The sequence below is a fragment of the Siphateles boraxobius genome, unplaced genomic scaffold, assembly GCF_051911475.1.
Source record: "Siphateles boraxobius isolate OS27281-9 unplaced genomic scaffold, OSU_SipBor_1 26, whole genome shotgun sequence".
In the NCBI taxonomy this organism is placed as follows: domain Eukaryota; kingdom Metazoa; phylum Chordata; class Actinopteri; order Cypriniformes; family Leuciscidae; genus Siphateles; species Siphateles boraxobius.
In genome coordinates this window covers 26,691,614-26,711,178 of record NW_027508876.1, presented here as the reverse complement: position 1 = coordinate 26,711,178, position 19,565 = coordinate 26,691,614, and the positions used below count along the sequence as shown (strand labels likewise).

The window sequence follows — 19,565 nt, the reverse complement described above, 5'->3', positions numbered from 1 at the left end:
AAGTGCGTTGATATGAGTTTCCTGTTTGATTATTTCCCCTGTAGACTGTAAGTATAAGCACTTTCATGCACCAAGTTTGATTTGATTTCTGCTTGAGGCTGCCTCCTTTTCTCCAGCAAACCTTCATGATAATTTGCCCCCCTGATGCTTCCAGGAACTGGAGTTCTCCAACCTCTTTGCGGTTCTCCACTGCATCCACGCGTTCTTCGCCGCCAAAGTGGCTTGTTTGGATCCCATGTTCGTGAGCAGCCGAAACGCCACCATGGCCCCTGTGGTGTCCACGACCTCCACCTTAACTGCCCCACCACAGATATCCAAGATCAAATACACGAGCTGACAGACTCCAGTGACCTATCCTCTCCTTCCAGACGGTGAAAAGGTAGGATGAGAGGATCTAACCCTGACAAACAATTGACACACAGTGGAAGTCCACTTTGAAACGGACTATTCAAGTACGGATGGGAAACTCAGACTTGTGTGAACGAGCTGGGATATGAATTCAGAACATTGAGCATTATGTTTCCAGTTGAAGATGTTCCTGGATCAGCTGCAGTTACCGGGTCATTAGATAGTTGGACTCCTCCCCTTTGATATTGAGCCATATCTGTTTGCATTCAAATAATATGAACACTTCTTTGTGTGTACTTTTAAAATATAATTAAATCTGGTAAGCGATTGGAATGAAGGCGTTGTGAAACTGCCATGAAGTTCTTGAGCCTCTGTTAATTTTTTCAAAATAGTAATTTAGTTAACCACCCAGACAGTAACATTGTGCCGTGTGGAACACACGTGTACCAGATGTGGGCCGGATCTGGGCCGACACTATGTTGCGTTCTTGGAGTAATACCAGCCATTTTAAACTTAAATTTATAGTAATAAACACAACATCTAATGTTGGTTAGATATCTACAGAATCTCGCACATGACATGCGGACCAATTAAGAATTAGTTTTCTCGTTTTAGTTAAATCATGGCCACAAATTAAGAATTTGTTCCCTCGTTTTAGTACACTTTGGCCATGTTTAACTAATTAATTCCCTTGTTTTGATTTAACTAAAACAAGGGAATGAATTATTACAACTTGGCCATGATTTAGTAAAACAAGGGGACGATTTATTGTATCATGCGCACGATTTACTTAAAACGAGGAAGCGAATTAGTAGAGTGTGCCGATATATTAGTAAGTCGTTAGAATGTATTGTTAATTTGTGGCCACGATATACATTTTTCTCCGCTTCATGTCATGTGAGGGCTGTGTAGATATATCCAATATTGGCAAAGCATAGCCTGTTATCCAGGTTGAAAATATTAGTTTTTTAATCCAAAGAAAGCAAATAAACATAAATCGAGCGTCAATTCTCACAATGTTTAAATTTGTAGAAAAACTCAATGCTATTAATTGGACGCCCGTCTGACTGCCTAGAGAAACAGACTGGAGAATGTGGGATAATGTAATTATTTTCATATTGTACCTATTTTGATACTTTATTAAAGGTTCAATCATGTAACTGAAGATAAGCTGGAATTGACATGACTATGATGCACATTTGAACTTTCTCAAGGGAAGGACATACTTGCTAAAAAAGGAGGCGCTTTATTTTTTTATTATTGTTATCCAATATCTAAAAGATAAATTAGTGCATAAACTGGTAATTTTTGCAGTCAGAATACATCTACCCGTTAATCTACTGAAGTCAACATGAAATTAAAACTGACCTTATTTGTTTTCCTGTGCATGATCCATCAGATTTTTCACGCTTTTGTCTTTATACGTTGGTTATTGTCATCTAGACTGTTAGCCCAGTTAGTTCAAATATTTAGTCATTGTTGTAGATAAATCCTCTATTACTGTATAAGTAATGCAGCCTAAAATCTTGCCAATATGAACTCTTTCCCAGCCAGCGTGTTTTTAAAATAGTTGCCAGTCACTGCCGGCATTTTTGATTATGAACATTTTGTGAAAATGATCAAAAATGCTGGCAGTGACTGGCAACTATTTTAAAAACACGCTGGCTGGGAAAGAGTTCATATTGTTGTATGAAAATCTCAACATGCAATATATCAAAAGAAAGAACAGACCGTCTGCTTTTAAACAAAAACATAAAACAAAAACGTTTTATTCTAGTTTCATTCTTTTTCTTAATCAACACGTGAATGTGGGTAAGTTTCATAAGTTCATCAACACCCCTAAATCTTCACAGTCCTTTACCTCGTCCTGGGTCAACATTTCATTCGGTAAAATTTTGATTATGCGCTGTTTAATGTTATATTACATATGCTTCTGCTTACATAAGCTATCGCTTGTTTCGCGCATAACAGTGAAAACACGGAAAGCCGGAAATTTCTTTCAATGGTGGAAAAACGTTGTCTCATATATGACGGGAATTTACGTCAATGGCAGGGAAAGAGTTAACACTAAACACTGGTTAACATTGATGTTATAAAGGTTATTACAAAAAACAGTTCAATTCTGTAATGTATTTTTCGCAATCAGTCAATTCCTAATCCTGATTCACATTTATGTGGTTATATATGTGGTTTCATGTTGACTTTTCTCAAAACTCTGTACATATATAAGGCTGTTGTCATTTAACGCATGCTAGAATCCCAAATTGACATGTAGGAATAAGATATGTGTTATCTAGCATTATGGCCAAAGCTTTAAATTCAACTTTAGACATATACTCATGTTAAAGTACTGTACGTAATCGTACTAAAAGAATACATTACCTCCGTCAACTACCAATTTAATTGAATTTAATTTAATAAAAATGTAACCCTTTATTGGCCACCATGCTGCCACCCCAAAGTTAATGTAGGACCCGACAGATGGAATAATAAATGTGGTTTTACTGAGAAGCACTTTTGCGCCATCGAATCAATCTTGTCCTAACCCTGATGTTTGTCCTGATGTTGAGCGTTTAGTCTATGCAAAAGAGAGATTTGTGATTTACCCCAAGCTGGGATGTCTGAGGATAAAGATGGGACTGGAAAAGCAGAGGCTGAAAAGCATTCTTTTATTTTAGCAAACTATGATTTGTTTTAATAAAGATGTATAGTTAATAAAGATTTTATAACGTGTGACCTTGTCTAATATTAATTATTTGTGTGTGTGTGTTCTGAGGTTTGTGTGTTTACAAATTTCGTCACCAGTAGCGCACTGTAGCCTATGCACACTTCCCGATTTAAAAAAATTGTATTATACAGTGTATATATATATAGGTCTATATATTAAATCATGTATTTTTGTAACTATTTCAGACGTTCTCGTGACACTAAACCCCATATGACAAACACAAGCGTAGTAAAAACATAACAGGTTGGCTATAAATATATTTAATGAAAAGATGGTTGAGAAACAAAGCATCAAATTACAGTCAGTGATACACTTGTGAAAAAAGACACTCGTGTGTCTTGACAGGGACCGTCTGTGGAATTAGACCTGATGGAACGTTCTTACAACATTCGAACAACCAATGGATTCATTGGACAGATTCACCTGGTTGCTCTTCTCTTGAAACACGGTCGGGTTTAAGCACTTCAGGGCACGTTTACACGACAACTACATGTACAAAAAAAGGTAACGTTTTTCCTTTTATTTTTTTCTCGAACAGGCGACAACGTTGTCAAAACGATCCCGTTCACACGGATTAGTGGAAATGATTAGAAACGCTGTTATGCTGCCCGGCCAGTAGTTGGCGTTATTACTTTGTAGAGAAACTACGCGTATGTCCATGACACAAATGTGTATTTTTGTAGTTTACACTGAGACGATAACAGTAGGCTATAGTTTTCAATAACTGGCACTTTAATACCTGTTTTCAAAATGTTGCGTTTTCAGGCCCCCAAAATGTCGTTGTCGTGTTGATAAACAGCCAAAACACAGTAAAGGTTTTCCGTTTTTAGTTTTCAACATCACCATTTTCAACTAAAAACTTTATGCTTTTTGACCGTTCATTCACACGACAACGGCGTTTTGAAAAATATAAAAAATGCTTGAAAATATTTATAGTTAGTTTATATTTAATAAAATATTAGACTTAAATGTGTCATCCGGCTGTGTTAAAACAATTTTTTTTGAGTTTCTGAGTTATTTTGAATTTAAATGCGGTTTTGAAAAGAATGTTTTGTGCTGGTGTATAATGTAACCTGCCTTAACCTGTGAATATGAAGAATAATTTGGGTAATTTTGTTACCATCATTTCATAAATAATAGGAGACAGGCAATGACTTAAGGTGCTTAAAAACCCTGTGTCTTTATGCAAGTATACTTATAAAATTGTAAGTCACATTTTCTTTTAGGAAACGAACAAAAATATTGATTACTCAGGGGTGTATCCAAATTTGTTGCAAATCTTGGTTCATAGCTGTGGCATTACAAAAGCTATTCAAAATGAATGCTTACCACCCTAATGTTCTGTATTAAAACAAAATACATCAACAGACAAAATATACCCGTGTTTGTCATGCCATTTAGTTATTTTGGGTAAAAAAAAAACAACAACAAAAATGATATTCAATACCACCCTGAAGAAGCTGCACAATAGATATTTATACATATTTCAGAAGAAAAAACTTGTTCTTCACATCATGAGGGGCCCGCCTTAAGCGTCAACAGTTTTATGATGGTTTTATCAGGGCCTCAATCGCCCTGAGCGGCATCTCAACATCCCATAGCCATTGTGGGAAAGAACTCAAACGTCCAGAGCATGCTGGGAAACCAAAGAACATACAGGACCTGGAAGAGGACTTTTGTGGGATGAACCAGAGATGCACAACCATAACAAAAGACTATGAACACTCAGAGGCGACACACAATAATTGAGAACCAAGTGTGTGAACTTCCAAAAGAATAATTAGTGACCTATACATTTAGTTATCATTTAGTATAGTTTAAAATTGTGTTATGATGATATATAGTTTCATTAGGGCAGTATTAAAACAGCAACATTTAATTCTAATGATTTTTTTTTTTAATATAAATGCATTTACTGAAAAGATTTTTTAAGTTTATTTTGCATATTAAGTTGTTTTAGCTTCTTCAGAGCTGTACTTTTATGATCTTATTTTATACATTTTAATTAAAAAAAGAAATTTAGCAGATTCTAAACATGAGTTGAACTGTATATCTGATTTATAGATGATATTTGGGGTGTTTTTCAATATCTCAAACTGTCTGTATTTTTTGGAAAATGTGACAAACATGATAGATGTGAAATTCTATTAGATACCATTTCAATGTAACAAAAACATTTACAATCAACTGAATAAGTGAATATACTGACAATATATTGCAAACAAGTTGTTACGACAGTGCGAAATCACCGATTACAAACCGACACAAACAGTGACGTCTCTTACATTTTATGATCATAAGCAGGAAGTGGAGCATCAAGTCTTCAGGAAGACTCGCAGACGAAAGGAACAAGCAAAAAAATTACATCATCTATTAAGAGAGTTCAATACTTACAAATGTGACTAGAATGTAAAAAAAAAAAAAAATAGAAATGCAAAACACATGTCAAAAAATCCTCTCTAGATGAAACTTCACTAAAACAGTCCAAAGATATACCGAAAGCATTAGCATCATAACAGCGAAAACTCCAGAAGGTTCGGAGAATCAAAGAAGGCAAAAATCAATACCAAAATAATGACTTTGAGTTTTTCATTCTCTCTACAATTAAAAAAAAGAAAGAAAACTGTCATTACTGGTCTTACATTACAAGCATTTGAAAAATAGCTTCAGCAATTCTTCCGTCACATTTCACAAACTCTTCTGAATACAAACAGGGTGAGCTAGAGGCTTCTAAACCTCAGTCTCCCTCAGTTCCTCTGTAGTGAAAAATCACATTCAAAATGTGAATATTACAACGTTATGAGTAATTAGAACAAACACAGCAAGCACATTCAAATCAAGTCTTTTGGAAACGCAGCCCAACCCCATTGAAATGTTTAAATTATGCTACATTATCAAAAAAAAAACAACAACTATGAAACTCAGGGTCAGAAGCAGTCTGAGAAGGAAACCCCCACCGTAGATGAATGCTTAGACAGGACGAGTGTTATTTCTCACGGTAGTACAGCAGGAAGGACTTCAGCGACTCGGGCAGCGGCAGACTCAGGATTTTGTCTCTCAGATGGTTGACCTGCGGTTCCTCGGGTTTGATGGGCTCAATGTCTTTCTCCTGCTCCTCTTCTTTGCTCTCCTCCTCGATGCATTCGTCCTCCTCGCTGTCCATGGGTTGAGGAATCAGCTGGTTCCCGACGAACACGTAGGTGTTGATATGGCGGCGGCGGCGGCACCGCCTGCGTTTGCGCTTCTGGGACGCTCTTTGCGTGTTGTTGTGGCCGGGGTTCTCGTCGTTGGTCAGGTCGCGGAGGGTTCTGCGGATGTAGATTCGAGCCAGGTCTTGAAGATTCCTCACGCTCAGAGCCGCTGAGGAACAGACAAGTAATACAGGTTAACGCATACGGGTTCTCTCAAATCTCATTTGTGTGCACAACCAATTTGCTTAAACCTACAGTCTTACTTTCCCTATTGATTACTCACAGCACATTAAAAGGGTTGGTTCACCCAAAAATGAAAATTCTGTCATTAATTACTCACCCTCTTGTCGTTCCAAATCCACAAGACTTTCGTTTATCTTCACACAAATTAAGATCTTTCTGATGAAATCTGAGAGATTTCTGTCCCTCCATTGACAGCTACGCAACTACTACTTTGACGCTTCAAACAATTCATAAAGACATCGTAAAACTAATTCATATGAATTGAGCGGCTTAGTCCAAATTTTCTGAACAGACTCGATCGCTTTATATGATGAACAGATTGAATTTAGGCTTTTATTCACACTGACATCAGTTGTGGTAAACAGAAGCTCAAGCATATTCGCTTGACGTGCGAGAACCAATGAGGTTCATTCTCGTGTTACGCATCACGTTTGAGCTTCAGCATGAGGTTTGTTCTTGCGTGTCAAGCAGCTTCGGTTGAGCTTCGGTTTATGTTCGCTGATCAGTGTTTATATGTGAATAAAAGCCTTAATTCAATCTGTTCATCATATAAAGCGATCGAGTCTCATCAGAAAAAACTTCTCAATTCATATGAATTAGTTTTATGATCTCTTTATGAACTTTTTGAAGAGTCAAAGTGGTAGTTGGGTAGCTGTCAATGGAGGGACAGGAAGCGCTCAGATTTCATCAAAAATATCTTTCATTTGTGTTCTGAAAATGAACGAAAGTCTTATGGGATTGGAAAGTCATGAGGGGGGTTAAATGAAAAATCATTTTTGGGTGAACTATCCCTTTAAGACAATTGTTTTGTATTACAATTTTTCTGAATTGTCTCGTTTAAATATGGAAATAAGACATCCAATTAAATATGAACAAGTTTGCATATATATTTCCAGAACAGAAATCTGAATATTGGATAAAGGCAGGTTCAAAGTGCTTTTTTGATTTTGTTGATATGTTAGAGTCAATTATAGATATATACAAAATTCCCACTGTTAAAACTGTCACTTCATAAATCAGAAATCATGTTAACATCCAGGAAACAAATACATTTCAAACATGTTTTTAGGAATAAAATGCTATATAAATCAGGGAAATGATATATGAACAAACAGACCCCTCTTAAATAAAACTGTAAAGTTTGGTGTTAGAACTACTGAAGTGGAGATTTCTGGCTTAGTGCATGAGAAAAAATATAATTTTGAGAAAACAGTCTGTAAAGATAGTATTATTATTGAAGTCTACTAATGCAAATAGATAAAGTGTAACAAAATAAACACTCAATTGTGTATTGTAGATGTTTTCTTTGAACTAGCCTGAAAGAAGACATTATGGAAGCCCAAAATCTCAAAATTGATCAGTGCATGAATTTTTTTTGTCTGTAATGTCATTACTTTTCTTGAATGAATCAGGTTAATCATTTTAAGAAAACGACCTGTAAATATATGTATTGTAAACTACAGATGCAAATAGATCAAATGTAATAAAATATGCACTTAACTCTTTCCCCGCCACTGACAAGATTTTCCGTCATTTATGAAACAATGCTTCCGGCATTCATGTTCATTCATATTCATGTTTTCACTCAGTAGGGGGCGCTTTTATGCATCTTCTAAAATAGTACAGCATCTCCGGATCCAAAAACAAGCAAAGAAGCAGAAACAAGCAAGAGAAGATTGCTTATGCACATGTAAGCTAACGCGATCATCAAACATTACACAGCATATGTGTCAAAACTGCTCAACGTTAGCGGATGTAAAGTTGAATCCACAACGAGGTGTACGACTGAGAAGCTTCAGAGGCGTTGATGGACTTCATCTACTTGATAAATGTTTTGATCATCGTTCTGAATCCAATCTGAACAAAGTCTCTGACAAAAATGCAATTTTCTCAACATTTTGTTCAAAATGGTTTTTTTTTATGAAACTTACCCACATTTATTTTTTGTTGTTGTTTAAAAGCAGAGACTTTGTTCTTTCTTTTAAAATATTATATGGTCCAATATTCAAACAACAAAATATACTTGGGGCCATGAAAATTTTGTGAAAATTATCAAAAATGCTAGTGGCGGCTGGCAACCTTTTTTTTTTATATACGCTGGCGGGGAAAGAGTTACATGCGCATTTTAGATTCTTTCCACTAGTCTGAAAGATATGTGGAAACAAAATCTCAAAATTGCCCAGTGCATGAAAACCCCCCCAATGGTTTTGCCTGTGGTGTCATTCACACTTCTGAATGTATCGGGTTAATAATGGAATTTGCAATAAATCAGTCTGTACTTGGAAACCTCCCAAGTGGCAGCTGATTGGACAGAGCAGTGTGAGATCATATTTAGGGGCGGAGACTCACGGAGTACCACAGCTTCAGCCTTGCAGCCTTCTGTCCTGTTCTGCTGAACAAGAGGAGCAAATGACACCGCCAGGATATTCTTACTCTCCCAGGAGCTCTGACCAGTTCTAGTTATCTGAGTCAGCTGCAAGAACACAAACACTGAATGAGACGTACGGTGTGTACTAATCAAGAGGTCAAACATTTGATGCAAGACATGAGGTGCGTCCCAATTCGCATACTTATGCTCTATTCTATGCCATTCTATTTGTTCACACTGAAAATTCCAAAAGGAAAAATTTCACTTAAAATACCCGGATGATGCACTTAATTTACTAAAAAAAAAACAGGGTAATTGGACACTTCATGCACTCAAGTTAAACTGTCATTGCTTTAATTACAAGTGGAGGGGGCGGGGCTATCAGACTCCAATGTTGAATGACAAAATGATTAAGTCGTCAAATTAATAATTGATGAAAAAAAATCCTGGTTTATATTTTGTTATCTAATGACATTCAGACATTTGTGACCAGTGTGACTGAAGTGTCCAAACACTTTTAGTGCCCGCTACATGCATCATCCTGTGGTTTACCTGATCCTCTATTGGCATGACCAAAATTCCTCCGACTTTCAGCAGGATTTTCATATAGTTCTCGTGGTCCTTCTGAACTCCAGCTCCGCAGTATATGCGGTCGTACTGGTGACTGTCTGAAGAAATCTCCAGACAGTTCCCCACGACAAAGTGTGGTTCGCAGAACTCAAACCTGAAAATGACACATTTTTAACACTGATATTAATTTCAAGGACTCAATTTTCTGCAAAACCTATATGATATCTAAACCTTATATGATATCTAAACAATATTCTGGTCTCTAGATAAGTAGGTGAAATGGTTTTCAAAGATTATTTGTCCGTCGGGCAAACCTACTTTTCAAATCACTTCGAAGTAATAGCACACCACTTTTCAACTATAGCCTATAATCTGAGTAATCATTAAGGCCCATGGGACAATGAAGGAACCACACAGCAACCAAATGCTATGTGCTAGCATTAAGTCAGCGAGTTTAGCACTTGCATTTCCTTCAGAACATGTAATAGTCTTTTTTTTGTTGATGAATAAAAAGCAATTATTCTTGAATTACCTCGTAGAGAACGGATATGATGCCAAGATAAATCTGATATATTGAGTTTATTATTAGCATTAGTCAAAACGTGTTTGTATTTGCTTAGAGCCAGTAGGCAGCTGTTTTCGTTGAATAGTAATAGACGTGTAAGATGTATCGATATCTAATAAAGTGATTCTAACAAGAGAGCTCCCAAAGCTCCGCAATATTGATTAAGCAGCCTTGTTTTGGCACATGGCCTTCTGTATGAAACACATGCTTTTATGGATTGTTTAATAGCATCAGCATTTTGGTCTAATACGTCATTACAGCCCTTTCTGCTGACCTTAATAACCCTGCTCTCTCTGGTGCATGATGAAAACAGATGTTTGCAAGCAGCAAATGCCAGGGAGAGCGTTCAGGGAAACCCAGTTGCGTGTCCAATACTGAAGAGGACTATCTGACCTAGCGGTTCTGGTTTTGACAGGTGTTCACACAGGTGTGCAAATCGCTCAGCAGACCGAAGAGCTGACGTGCGCTTGAGGTATTTATTCATTGAGCCTGTGGTTTTGGGTTAGCTAGTGCATTCTTTGTGTCACATGGAAGATTATTGGGAAGGGCTGACTTAATCAAAGTTTAAAAAACAAGTGATCTTTGAAGTGCATAACCACAGAACTGCGGTAGGACTAATGTGGTTTGCTTGAATCTCAGTTTGCTTCCCTGGAAGCGGCTGCTAAAGCCACTTCGATTTCTATACTTCTGATTAAATCAGCACTTCTTCAAGCTGAATCTTTACATTCACGCTCAAATCTACAGAAAAACAATGCAAAATAAAGGTTGAACATGCCTGTCAAAGCTGTCGCTGTTTTTAATGAAGTCATCGAGTCTTTCTTTCGCATACTCCACAACATCCTTATGGAGCTCAACGCCATGATTTACTCCAAACGGACCTGCAAATAATAATAATAACAGGTTCCTGGATAGGTTTTGGGTCCATCATTCAACATAAGCACACAACAGTTCAAAAGTTTGTAAGATAAGAAAAGTAAGAAATGTCAGTAAGCTTTAAAAAAAAAAAAATATATATATATATATATATATATATATATATATATATATATATATACTTGTATTCAGCAGGGGTGCATTAAATAGATAAAAAGCAACATTTTATAATGTTACAAAACATTTCTATTTCAAATATATGTAGTTCTTTTTAACTACTAATATATATATATATATATATATATATAATACATATTTAATTCACCAAAGAATTATGAAAAAAAACAAATGTACCATGATTTTATATTAGAATTATTTCTGAAGGATCATGTGACACTGAAGACTGGAGTAATGATGCTGAAAATTGTGTCAAATATATTAAAATAGAAAACTTTGTATATGTTAAATATACAAAGAAAATCCTACATATATATTTTTTAATTGAGCGCAATGCATGTGTAATCAGTCCAGGGAGGTGCATGATGGGAAATGTAGTCTGTGATAACCCAGGTGCTCAAAAAAAAAAAAGTTCAGGAGGGTGGAATATTTCACAATATTACTGTTTTTACTGTATGGTTTCATGTCTATAGCACACACAGTGAGAGTTGAGTTATGTGTCAATTTCTGCCAGTGTTTATGACTTAGGAGTTTGTTTGAATCCCTAAACTTAAACATGAGCAATAATATTAATAGTGATGAAAATAAAAGATACATAATCTTGATATGACTCAAAATGCAATTACTACCATGCAGAATATAATCAAGAGGATGAGAGCCAAAAAGCTAATTTCTGCAACCTAAATGTATTGTGATGGTTCCTAAACCCTAAATAGTCTTTGTGTTTTTGGTGCAAATCTCTTTTTTTTTTTTCCTCATAATTTATTGTTTTTTCTTTGATTGGTTTTTTGAATTTGAAATAAATTAAACAATATTATTGAATTATTTCCTCAACATCTGCTCGTTTTCTTTATTATCGTTTTATCTGAACCCTAGACACTATATTAGAGTGGTTCTCACCTATGATCAGGCCCACCATCGTGCTCAGGTATCCTGTGCCACTGCCGAGGTTCAGGAAAGACAAACCCTGCTGGAGTTTCAGGGCTTCCATCACCTCGGAGTAGATACACGGCGCTGAGAGGTGTATATTCCCATGCTTCCACGCCAGGTCTTTGTATGCATTGTCTCTGTAGCCCTCCAGGTAGTAATCTCCACGGTCTATGGCCCTGAAGGCCTGCTCGACGCGGTCTGTGCGGATGTACTGGGCTTCCTTCAGGTTGTCTATCAAATCGTCATTATCCTCGCCAGCACTGACTGCTCCACCCATGTTCCCCAGACAGGCAACGAGAAAGAAAAAGAAACAAAAAGAAAATGCAGAGAAGGTGAGAGACGGGTAACTAGACCGGTCCTCACATCCAGATGAAAGTGCTGGAGCGATTCTCCACAGGGATGCCCAGTCGTGATGTCTGTCCCACACAAATCACCTCAGACCATTCTCAGCTACGGCAAGATCTGAGGATTGAAAAACAAAGGGTGACAGTTTAGATCTCTCTTTCACACATTTCAGCTAACCCTTTTCTCTGGTGCACAGCTGGAAAAAAGGAGCCATACTGCGCGCGCCACCTGATACCTGCCGTCTTTGATTCTTCAGCTAGGTGTTGTGTTGTGTGTACCTGATGTTACCTGCCTGATGCAACCAGCTTTAATATTGCAGAATACAGCTGAAGTCTTATGACACGTTTCAAATTATAATGCCAGTTATTAATCAGGACATTGGAAATTCTGCTTCCAAGAAATGTTATGCACTTTACTGAATATCCTTTCAAAGCAAGAGAAAAGTAAGCCTGTAAGTGACATTTGGGCTGCAGACAGGGCATTTAGTTTCTTCAGCTCATTGGTAATTCAGTTAAGCTGGGTTGCTGTAACCTCAAGGATTTTCATGAACCTGAACCAGATCTGGATTTACACAAAGAAAGAAACATGAGGCTTGTTTACTCCATGGTTCAGCGAGTGCAAGAAAAGCCCAATTACTGTACATCGAAATGTCTCTATTTTCCACTCCAATTAAGGACGGCTTTGCAAAGGACCATCCATCTGAAAAGAGCCCATTAAATCGGTTTTCTTCTTTGTTGACATACTTCATCTCGAAATTAAAGAGCACATCCCTTTTTAAATATATTTGATATCGTTGTTTTTTTAAAAGCCAAAAGGCTTTAGTTTACATTGCAACCAATCAATCATGATTTTCTACTTGCTATTGTCAGAAGCAGCTAGCATTTAGTAGTTGTTCTCATTCTTACAGTGTGACATTTGCAGATGTCAAATAAAGAAAACACATGGAGAAATCAAACAAAAGAGAGCAACAGCACACACAAGCTAATATAAGCAATCACATAAGGTAGAAACATAATGTGTTAAAAATATATATATTCATAACATATTTCTGTTGTGTAGTTAGGCAACATCACACGACCAAGAGTGCCGTTTTCCCGAATATCAGCGCGCCATTGCGAATTTTAGACACAGTATAGTTTTTGCTCTACTACAAAAAGAGTTACAAACAAATTCACAGAAGTGGAGTTGCAGTGTCCAAGCAACAAACAGCTGTGTTCCATTCCTGAATGATTCAGTGACGAGTCAGAGATTTAATGACCCATTCATACTTGCTTCATTCTTGAATAAATGAGCCATTTTTAACAAATCAGTTGAATGAATGATTCAATGACTCACCCTTTAAGACAGTCACTTGCCGCCACCTACTGGCTGTTTAGTGGCACTTCAGAAGCAGTTTCTATGTTTTCTCTGCAGAGGAACGATTGGTAACATCCCTTTGTTATTAAAAATTGTTATTAAAGTGTCTTTAATATTCTATTAACAAAGTTCGGGAGGAACACGTTCAAATGATCTATCCAATCAGCATGAGAGGAGGCCTATATATATATATATATATATATACAAGGGTTTGGGCTAAATTCGGACAGAGCACGCAAAATACCCAGTCTGATCATTTCTGATTGTGAACTTGTGAATTATTTTAATTCAATTTAATTCTGATAAAATGTAAGAATTTGACATGAAAGATGACATACATTTGATAAGGTTTTGAATAATTTGCCCTAGAAATTAATTTAAGGGGGTAAGAGCTGATAGAACTAATATATTTAATATACTGATATATATAATGAATATTGCTTTATTTTATAGGGTTTTAAATGTCTACATCGCCATAATTCCCTTGTTCTAATCTTTTCTGCATGTGTCTTTCTTTTCAGCATTTCTATGTATTACTGCCCTTTGAGTCTCCTGCACTAAAAATACTGCAGGAAGGGATCTGGGTCAAAACTCCTACTCTGTTTTGTACAAGACCTGATTGCAACCCTACAGAGACTCTCTGTACATCAGTATACAACTTACAAAAGAGAAAGGCACCATTACATGTCTTTCTTTCTAACAAACAGACACTGGTTGGACACCATAAATCAATAACGTCATTCTTATAGGGAAAAAAAGGATGCTGGTTTTCATAACACTGCTAACTGGTTTTGTCAGAGAACTGGAACAGTTTGTTATAAAGCTGAGCTGATCTGTAATTAACATGTTTTAACTTGCTGGTTGAATAATTGCAACATTATCACACTACACTGATGTTCAGCCAGAATAAATCTGTTTACAGTTCCTCTGTACTTTTCCAGTGAAGATAAAAGCTAAAATAAAAGTCAACTACACATCACAGCATACATCTGTCATGTCTCCTATCACAGGCTATTGTGTTTCATGAGGACATGTGGAACGTGTGAAAGTCTACATACGAAACGGAGGCTCATGTCCTCGCATTGACTCCTGCACCGCATGTCTGACCCAGGGAAAGCAGAAGCCTCAAACTCTCAGCGGATTCATTCCAAACCTCAATAAGAAGAACTGTGTCATAGAGAAACCCCACCAAGGGAAAAAAAACCTGCTACGGGTGTGTGTGTGTGTGTGTGTGTGTGTGTTTGTTCACTACTAATTAGAAGTACTAATGTGTGTGTTCTACTGTAACTTGAATGGGTTAAATGCAGAGGATAAATTCCAAGTATGGGTTGCTTGCCATACTAGACTTTCACGTCACTTCACTTCAGTAAAACCTGACCCAACCTGCAGGGGACATTATAATAATAATAATAATAATACTAAAAATAAATGTTCAGGTCATACTTCTTCACCCTAAAAACAATCTAAAACATTCATAATTTCTTATTTCTTTCTTTTGATTTTAAAATATGACCTTTACGTTTCATGAGATTCACCTAATAATAATAATAATTTTCAGGTCATATTTCACACAAAAATTTTGAACAATATATGTTTATTTTTGGTTAATATAAATGATTGTTTGAATTCATAATAGTAATAATTACTGAGATATAAAAAAATGACATGCATTAAAGCCAAAGGATTTAGTATCACATGCAAAATATTTTAAAATGTGTTCCTTACAACTTTGTTACTTGTACATATTTATAAATATTTATACTGTTATAACTATTCAAATAGTTACTAGTATCTATTCCAATTTTTTATTAGCAACCAAATAAACACTAGTTGAGACTCTAGTGTGAAATATTTTATTTTAAGAGCAACCTATAGCTTCAAGGGAGCAAACATACCTTTAACTTGTATCCATATTTTATATTCATTTACCTTAATATTACTCTTTATTTTCCAATGCTTTGCTCCTGTGGTTCAAACTTCTGATTGTGTGGCCTTCACAAGATAAGAAGGAATGTATCCATTTCAAGGTTTCACGGGAGGTTGTAAAGCAGTTTGGTCATGTTTGTACTGTTCAGATGAAGTCAGACTATGCACAGAGAAAGACGTAAATGAGATTATTCAATACATTTTGTTAAATTGCTTTTATGATAGAATGGAAGACGACCAACATTGTGGTGGAGAGAGAAGTTGGATCCAATATTCCTAGAGACTGAGATCTAACAAGTGTGTATTCAGTAGGTAAGATTTTTTTATTGTATTATTAAGTAACCATTCTAATCTGTAAAAAGTAAAAAAGCATTTAGAGCTGATGGCCAATAAAAACTGTTTATGTTGTGGGAAAAGGCCTATGAATAAGCACTGATATTTAAGGAGCAGTTACTTGTGAAACTAGTCCCAGTTAGGCTGTGTACATGTAATTACATATAATATGTAATAGTACAGTATATGTGTACTAGCAAAATAAAAAAAATAACTATTTAGTTGTAATTGTAGCCTATTAAAGGGATAGTTCACCCAAAAATGAAAAATTTGTCATTACTTTTGTCTTTTCAAACCTGTATGAGTTTCTTTCTTCCGTTGAACACAAAATAAGATATTTTAAAGAACGTCGGTGACCAGACAGTTGACAGACTTCAATAGTGAAGAAAAAGTAAATTAGATCCATCAACTCTCTGGTAACCAACATTCTTCAAAATATCTTATTTTGTGTTCAAAAGAAGAAAGAAACACATACAGATTTGGAACAACATTGAGTGAAATTATGGAAAAAAAAAATTTTTTTGGTTGAACTATCCCTTTAAAAGCAGCTTGCCATAAGAACGCCATAACACTCGGCTCTAAACAAAGAGTACTGCACCAACATGCCATATAAGAATACTTTTATATTCCTCTGAAATATGTTTCTGTCGTACGTGAAGAGAAATGCAACATTTGCGACGCTTTCGTTCGTTTGTTTACGTTTACGACCATTGAACATACAATATAGATGGCGTCCGGCTGCGTGACGTCACCCGCTGAGGTCCATCCACACACGTAAAGATCTACATTTCACGACGCAGTCGAGCTAAAGGATTTATAAAACACTACACTTAACCGCACTGCGTTAAATACAGTGTCCAGCGACGTGTGCAGTGCTAGTTGCTTAATACATTCACATATTATATCTGAGACAGTAAAAACAAAAAATCAAAGAAGCGAGAGAGAGAGAGAGAGAGAGAGAGAGAGAGAGAGAGAGAGAGAGAGAGAGAGAGAGAGAGAGAGTTTCGCATGTTTAGATCCGCCATAATCTCTAAACTGGACTTGCTGTGCATGCATTTTCTTAAGTAACTCCACAGATCTGTGTAACAGGGTTATGCAATAACTTGACATTTAAAATGTTAACGAAAAAGCTCGCGGTGTGTCGTGCATACGGCCTTTGTTATTATGCGCGTTGTGCAATGAGCAAAACATAAAACTAAATATTAAAAATAAAAAAGCAAGTTTAAAAAAAATAAAGCTTCAGATACAGTTGTTATACTTTACTTGCTATTGTTAGTTGTCGAATAAGTATTAGTAAACTTGCAGCATCTGGTTAAAATGCCTCCGCCGCTGTCTGTAATTGAGATGAAAATAAACTGAGAGCGAAGGGGGGAAACTCTTGTTTTTCCATTACTTTAGAAACCCACGCTGTTTGAAAACATTAACGCTGCAGGACTGGGAAAACCAGTAAGACGGCGGCATTGTGTTTGACCGGGTCCATCAAAACACTTAAGACAATAAAACATTTATGCATTCTTCAAAACAGCCATTTTGGGCTTTTCTGCGTGCATTAAATCATTACAGTAAGTTAGCATTTAAATGTCTGCCACATGTAAGTTACATCTTCCTCAGCTTGCTCAGATCAGCGCAAAGCAACAAAACAAAAATGTCGGCATCATCTTTGCGGAATAACAATGTTCACTGACCTTTATAAAGCCATGAATCAATCTCAGGCTTTGCACTAGCCAAACTGACTGGATGCACATTAGAGTTGGTGCTTTTTTGAGCGCACTGTTGATTATGTATAGATTTTCGTGGTGTTGAACAGCCAGCGCTGTTTTTTTCGAGGAACAGCTGAGAGGATGTAAACAGACGTCACGTGGTTCACAGAAACGAGGCTGCGGACATTAGACGGCAAATGCTGCTGGCTAATAACAGTTTGGTATGATTGTCCTCCAGGGGGCTCTTGGAGGCCCAAAAAACCAAAGCCCCAATGAGCTGCATTCAAATATCAGCTCGATTATTGTTATATTGGAGGCATTTGTAAATGTAAGTGTATAATCTTTTGAATGTATTAATGCTAATAATCGGTCTCTGAAATATATTGACAAATAAGCGCAGTACATTCATATAAAAACGATAAAATACCATTCGCCTAACTATTAATCACCGAAGAATATGATTAGTCCATTCCGACCAGCGCTGAGAAAAGTATAACGTACCACATGACCAAGCCGTAATATTCGCGTCTTCAGTTGTGGTCAGAACACTTGAAATTTCAAACGCCGTTGAATCAAAATACAGAGTGAACAGTTAAAATAAAATAAAAAATATTTAGATACAAAGTATATAGCTAATTAGAGACATATCTTCTGGGACAATACACCAAGCCAATGCCATTCTACCAGCTTTTTCTGTTCCGGACAGCGGTTATTCTTCCTCGCCTGTATTCACACATGTCCCGCCTCCTGAGCCAAGATTGGCTAGTAGCCCAAGTAGGCGGTCAGGGATTGGACAGTCTAGGAGTTGTTCATATGAAGTAGCTATCATAGCAGGTGAAGGCGGGATATGTCGAAACGCATTTATCAATTATCTTGTAAAAGGCATTTAGAACCCATATAAATTTTTTTTTACAACCCTCAACGTCAACCAAATGATTACTATGTTTAGCAATGAATCAGTGGTTATATTTGTGCAGCCGGGGTCAGGGTCTATGTGTTTTAGAAGATTGATTTATGAAGATATTTTTTGGCATTGTAATCTGTTGACAGTGGTCAACATTCACAAGCACTTAAACCTCAGTTACTTATAGAAAACAAGCATGCCTTCTTGTTTACATCCAAAACACCCACCACCTGCCTATATGGTTGCATATATATATTAGGCCTGATTAAGAGTTCTGTTGGCATTTGCCATTATGTCAGCTGTCTCAGTCTGACTGGAAAACGGTAGGCTATTCATTTACCACGATTAAATCTTTCTTTTTTCCCATAGACTGTTGATCACTTATTCCCCTGTAAGATCCACTTTGTCAAACTCTACTTGGAAATTACTATTATGAAACCACTTTAAAATTAGCATGTGTCCATTATGGATATTACGTTTCAACTATAGGCCTAGAGGACGATGCTCCAACGGGATTGACTGCGTAACACGTCTTTCCCAATCAGGTTTTGGAAACATCAGACCATGATGTTCAAACTCTGCAACATGGGAAATATGTAACAGTTTCATCCAGTGGAATTACGGGTAAAATGATCTCAAAGGAAAGGGTCATATCAAACTCCCCTTTAACCTTAAAATGTATAGCAAACTTTGCCCTCCTGGAATGCATATAAAGATCAACATAGACAGATACAATAAGATGCACCTTCTTTAAAACTACTTGCTGATATTTTAATGATAATTAAATGATGGTGTGTGTGTGTGTGTGTGTGTGTGTGTGTGTGTGTGTGTGTGTGTGTGTGTGTGTGTGTGTGTGTGTGTGTGTGTGTGTGTGTGTGTGTGTGTGTGTGTGTGTGTGTGTGTGTGAGAGAGAGAGTTTAGTTAGCTGTGAATTTTGTCCTCAAACTATTTCTATTTATTACATACATAATGTAATAGTTTGTTGTACTAAATAATAGTCTATTATAT

The 19,565-nt window shown here is 36.5% G+C and overlaps 2 protein-coding genes across 11 annotated transcripts in view; one reads left to right on the top strand and one right to left on the bottom strand.

The window, feature by feature from the left end:
- The window catches only part of sntg1 (syntrophin, gamma 1), a 68,582-nt gene extending 63,614 nt beyond the window's left edge, over positions 1 to 4,968 (top strand). For all 8 annotated transcript variants that reach the window (XM_077245211.1, XM_077245217.1, XM_077245213.1 and 5 more), the window contains one exon: positions 155 to 4,968. In XM_077245211.1, coding sequence (XP_077101326.1) covers positions 155 to 337 — 183 coding nt within the window. In that variant the 3' untranslated portion in view covers positions 338 to 4,968. The remainder of the gene's footprint in view (positions 1 to 154) is intronic.
- On the bottom strand, positions 3,321 to 18,407 carry pcmtd1 (protein-L-isoaspartate (D-aspartate) O-methyltransferase domain containing 1). 3 transcript variants are annotated; one of them, XM_077245225.1, is made up of 7 exons: positions 18,155 to 18,407; positions 15,624 to 15,780; positions 11,964 to 12,455; positions 10,789 to 10,891; positions 9,431 to 9,602; positions 8,860 to 8,983; positions 3,321 to 6,436 (listed from the first exon to the last, which is right to left on the bottom strand). In XM_077245225.1, the coding sequence occupies exons 3-7, from the start codon at positions 12,268 to 12,270 to the stop codon at positions 6,063 to 6,065; spliced, it is 1,080 nt and encodes a 359-aa protein (XP_077101340.1). In that variant the 5' UTR covers positions 12,271 to 12,455; positions 15,624 to 15,780; positions 18,155 to 18,407; the 3' UTR covers positions 3,321 to 6,062. The 3 variants fall into 3 exon arrangements, with proteins under 3 accessions (XP_077101340.1, XP_077101339.1, XP_077101338.1); XM_077245224.1 differs by lacking the exon at positions 18,155 to 18,407 and adding an exon at positions 17,639 to 17,847; XM_077245223.1 differs by lacking the exons at positions 15,624 to 15,780; positions 18,155 to 18,407 and adding an exon at positions 17,639 to 17,847.
- Positions 18,408 to 19,565: the final 1,158 nt, after the last annotated feature.

Coding starts and splice junctions, on each gene's coding strand:
- pcmtd1 (XM_077245225.1), bottom strand. CDS start 12,270: ATGGGTGGAGCAGTCAGTGCTGGCGAGGATAATGACGATTTGATAGAC. Junction 8,984..9,430: donor TCATGCCAATAGAGGATCAG/GTAAACCACAGG, acceptor GTGTTCTTGCAG/CTGACTCAGATAACTAGAAC. Junction 6,437..8,859: donor GGCTGAAGCTGTGGTACTCC/GTGAGTCTCCGC, acceptor TCTGTTCCTCAG/CGGCTCTGAGCGTGAGGAAT.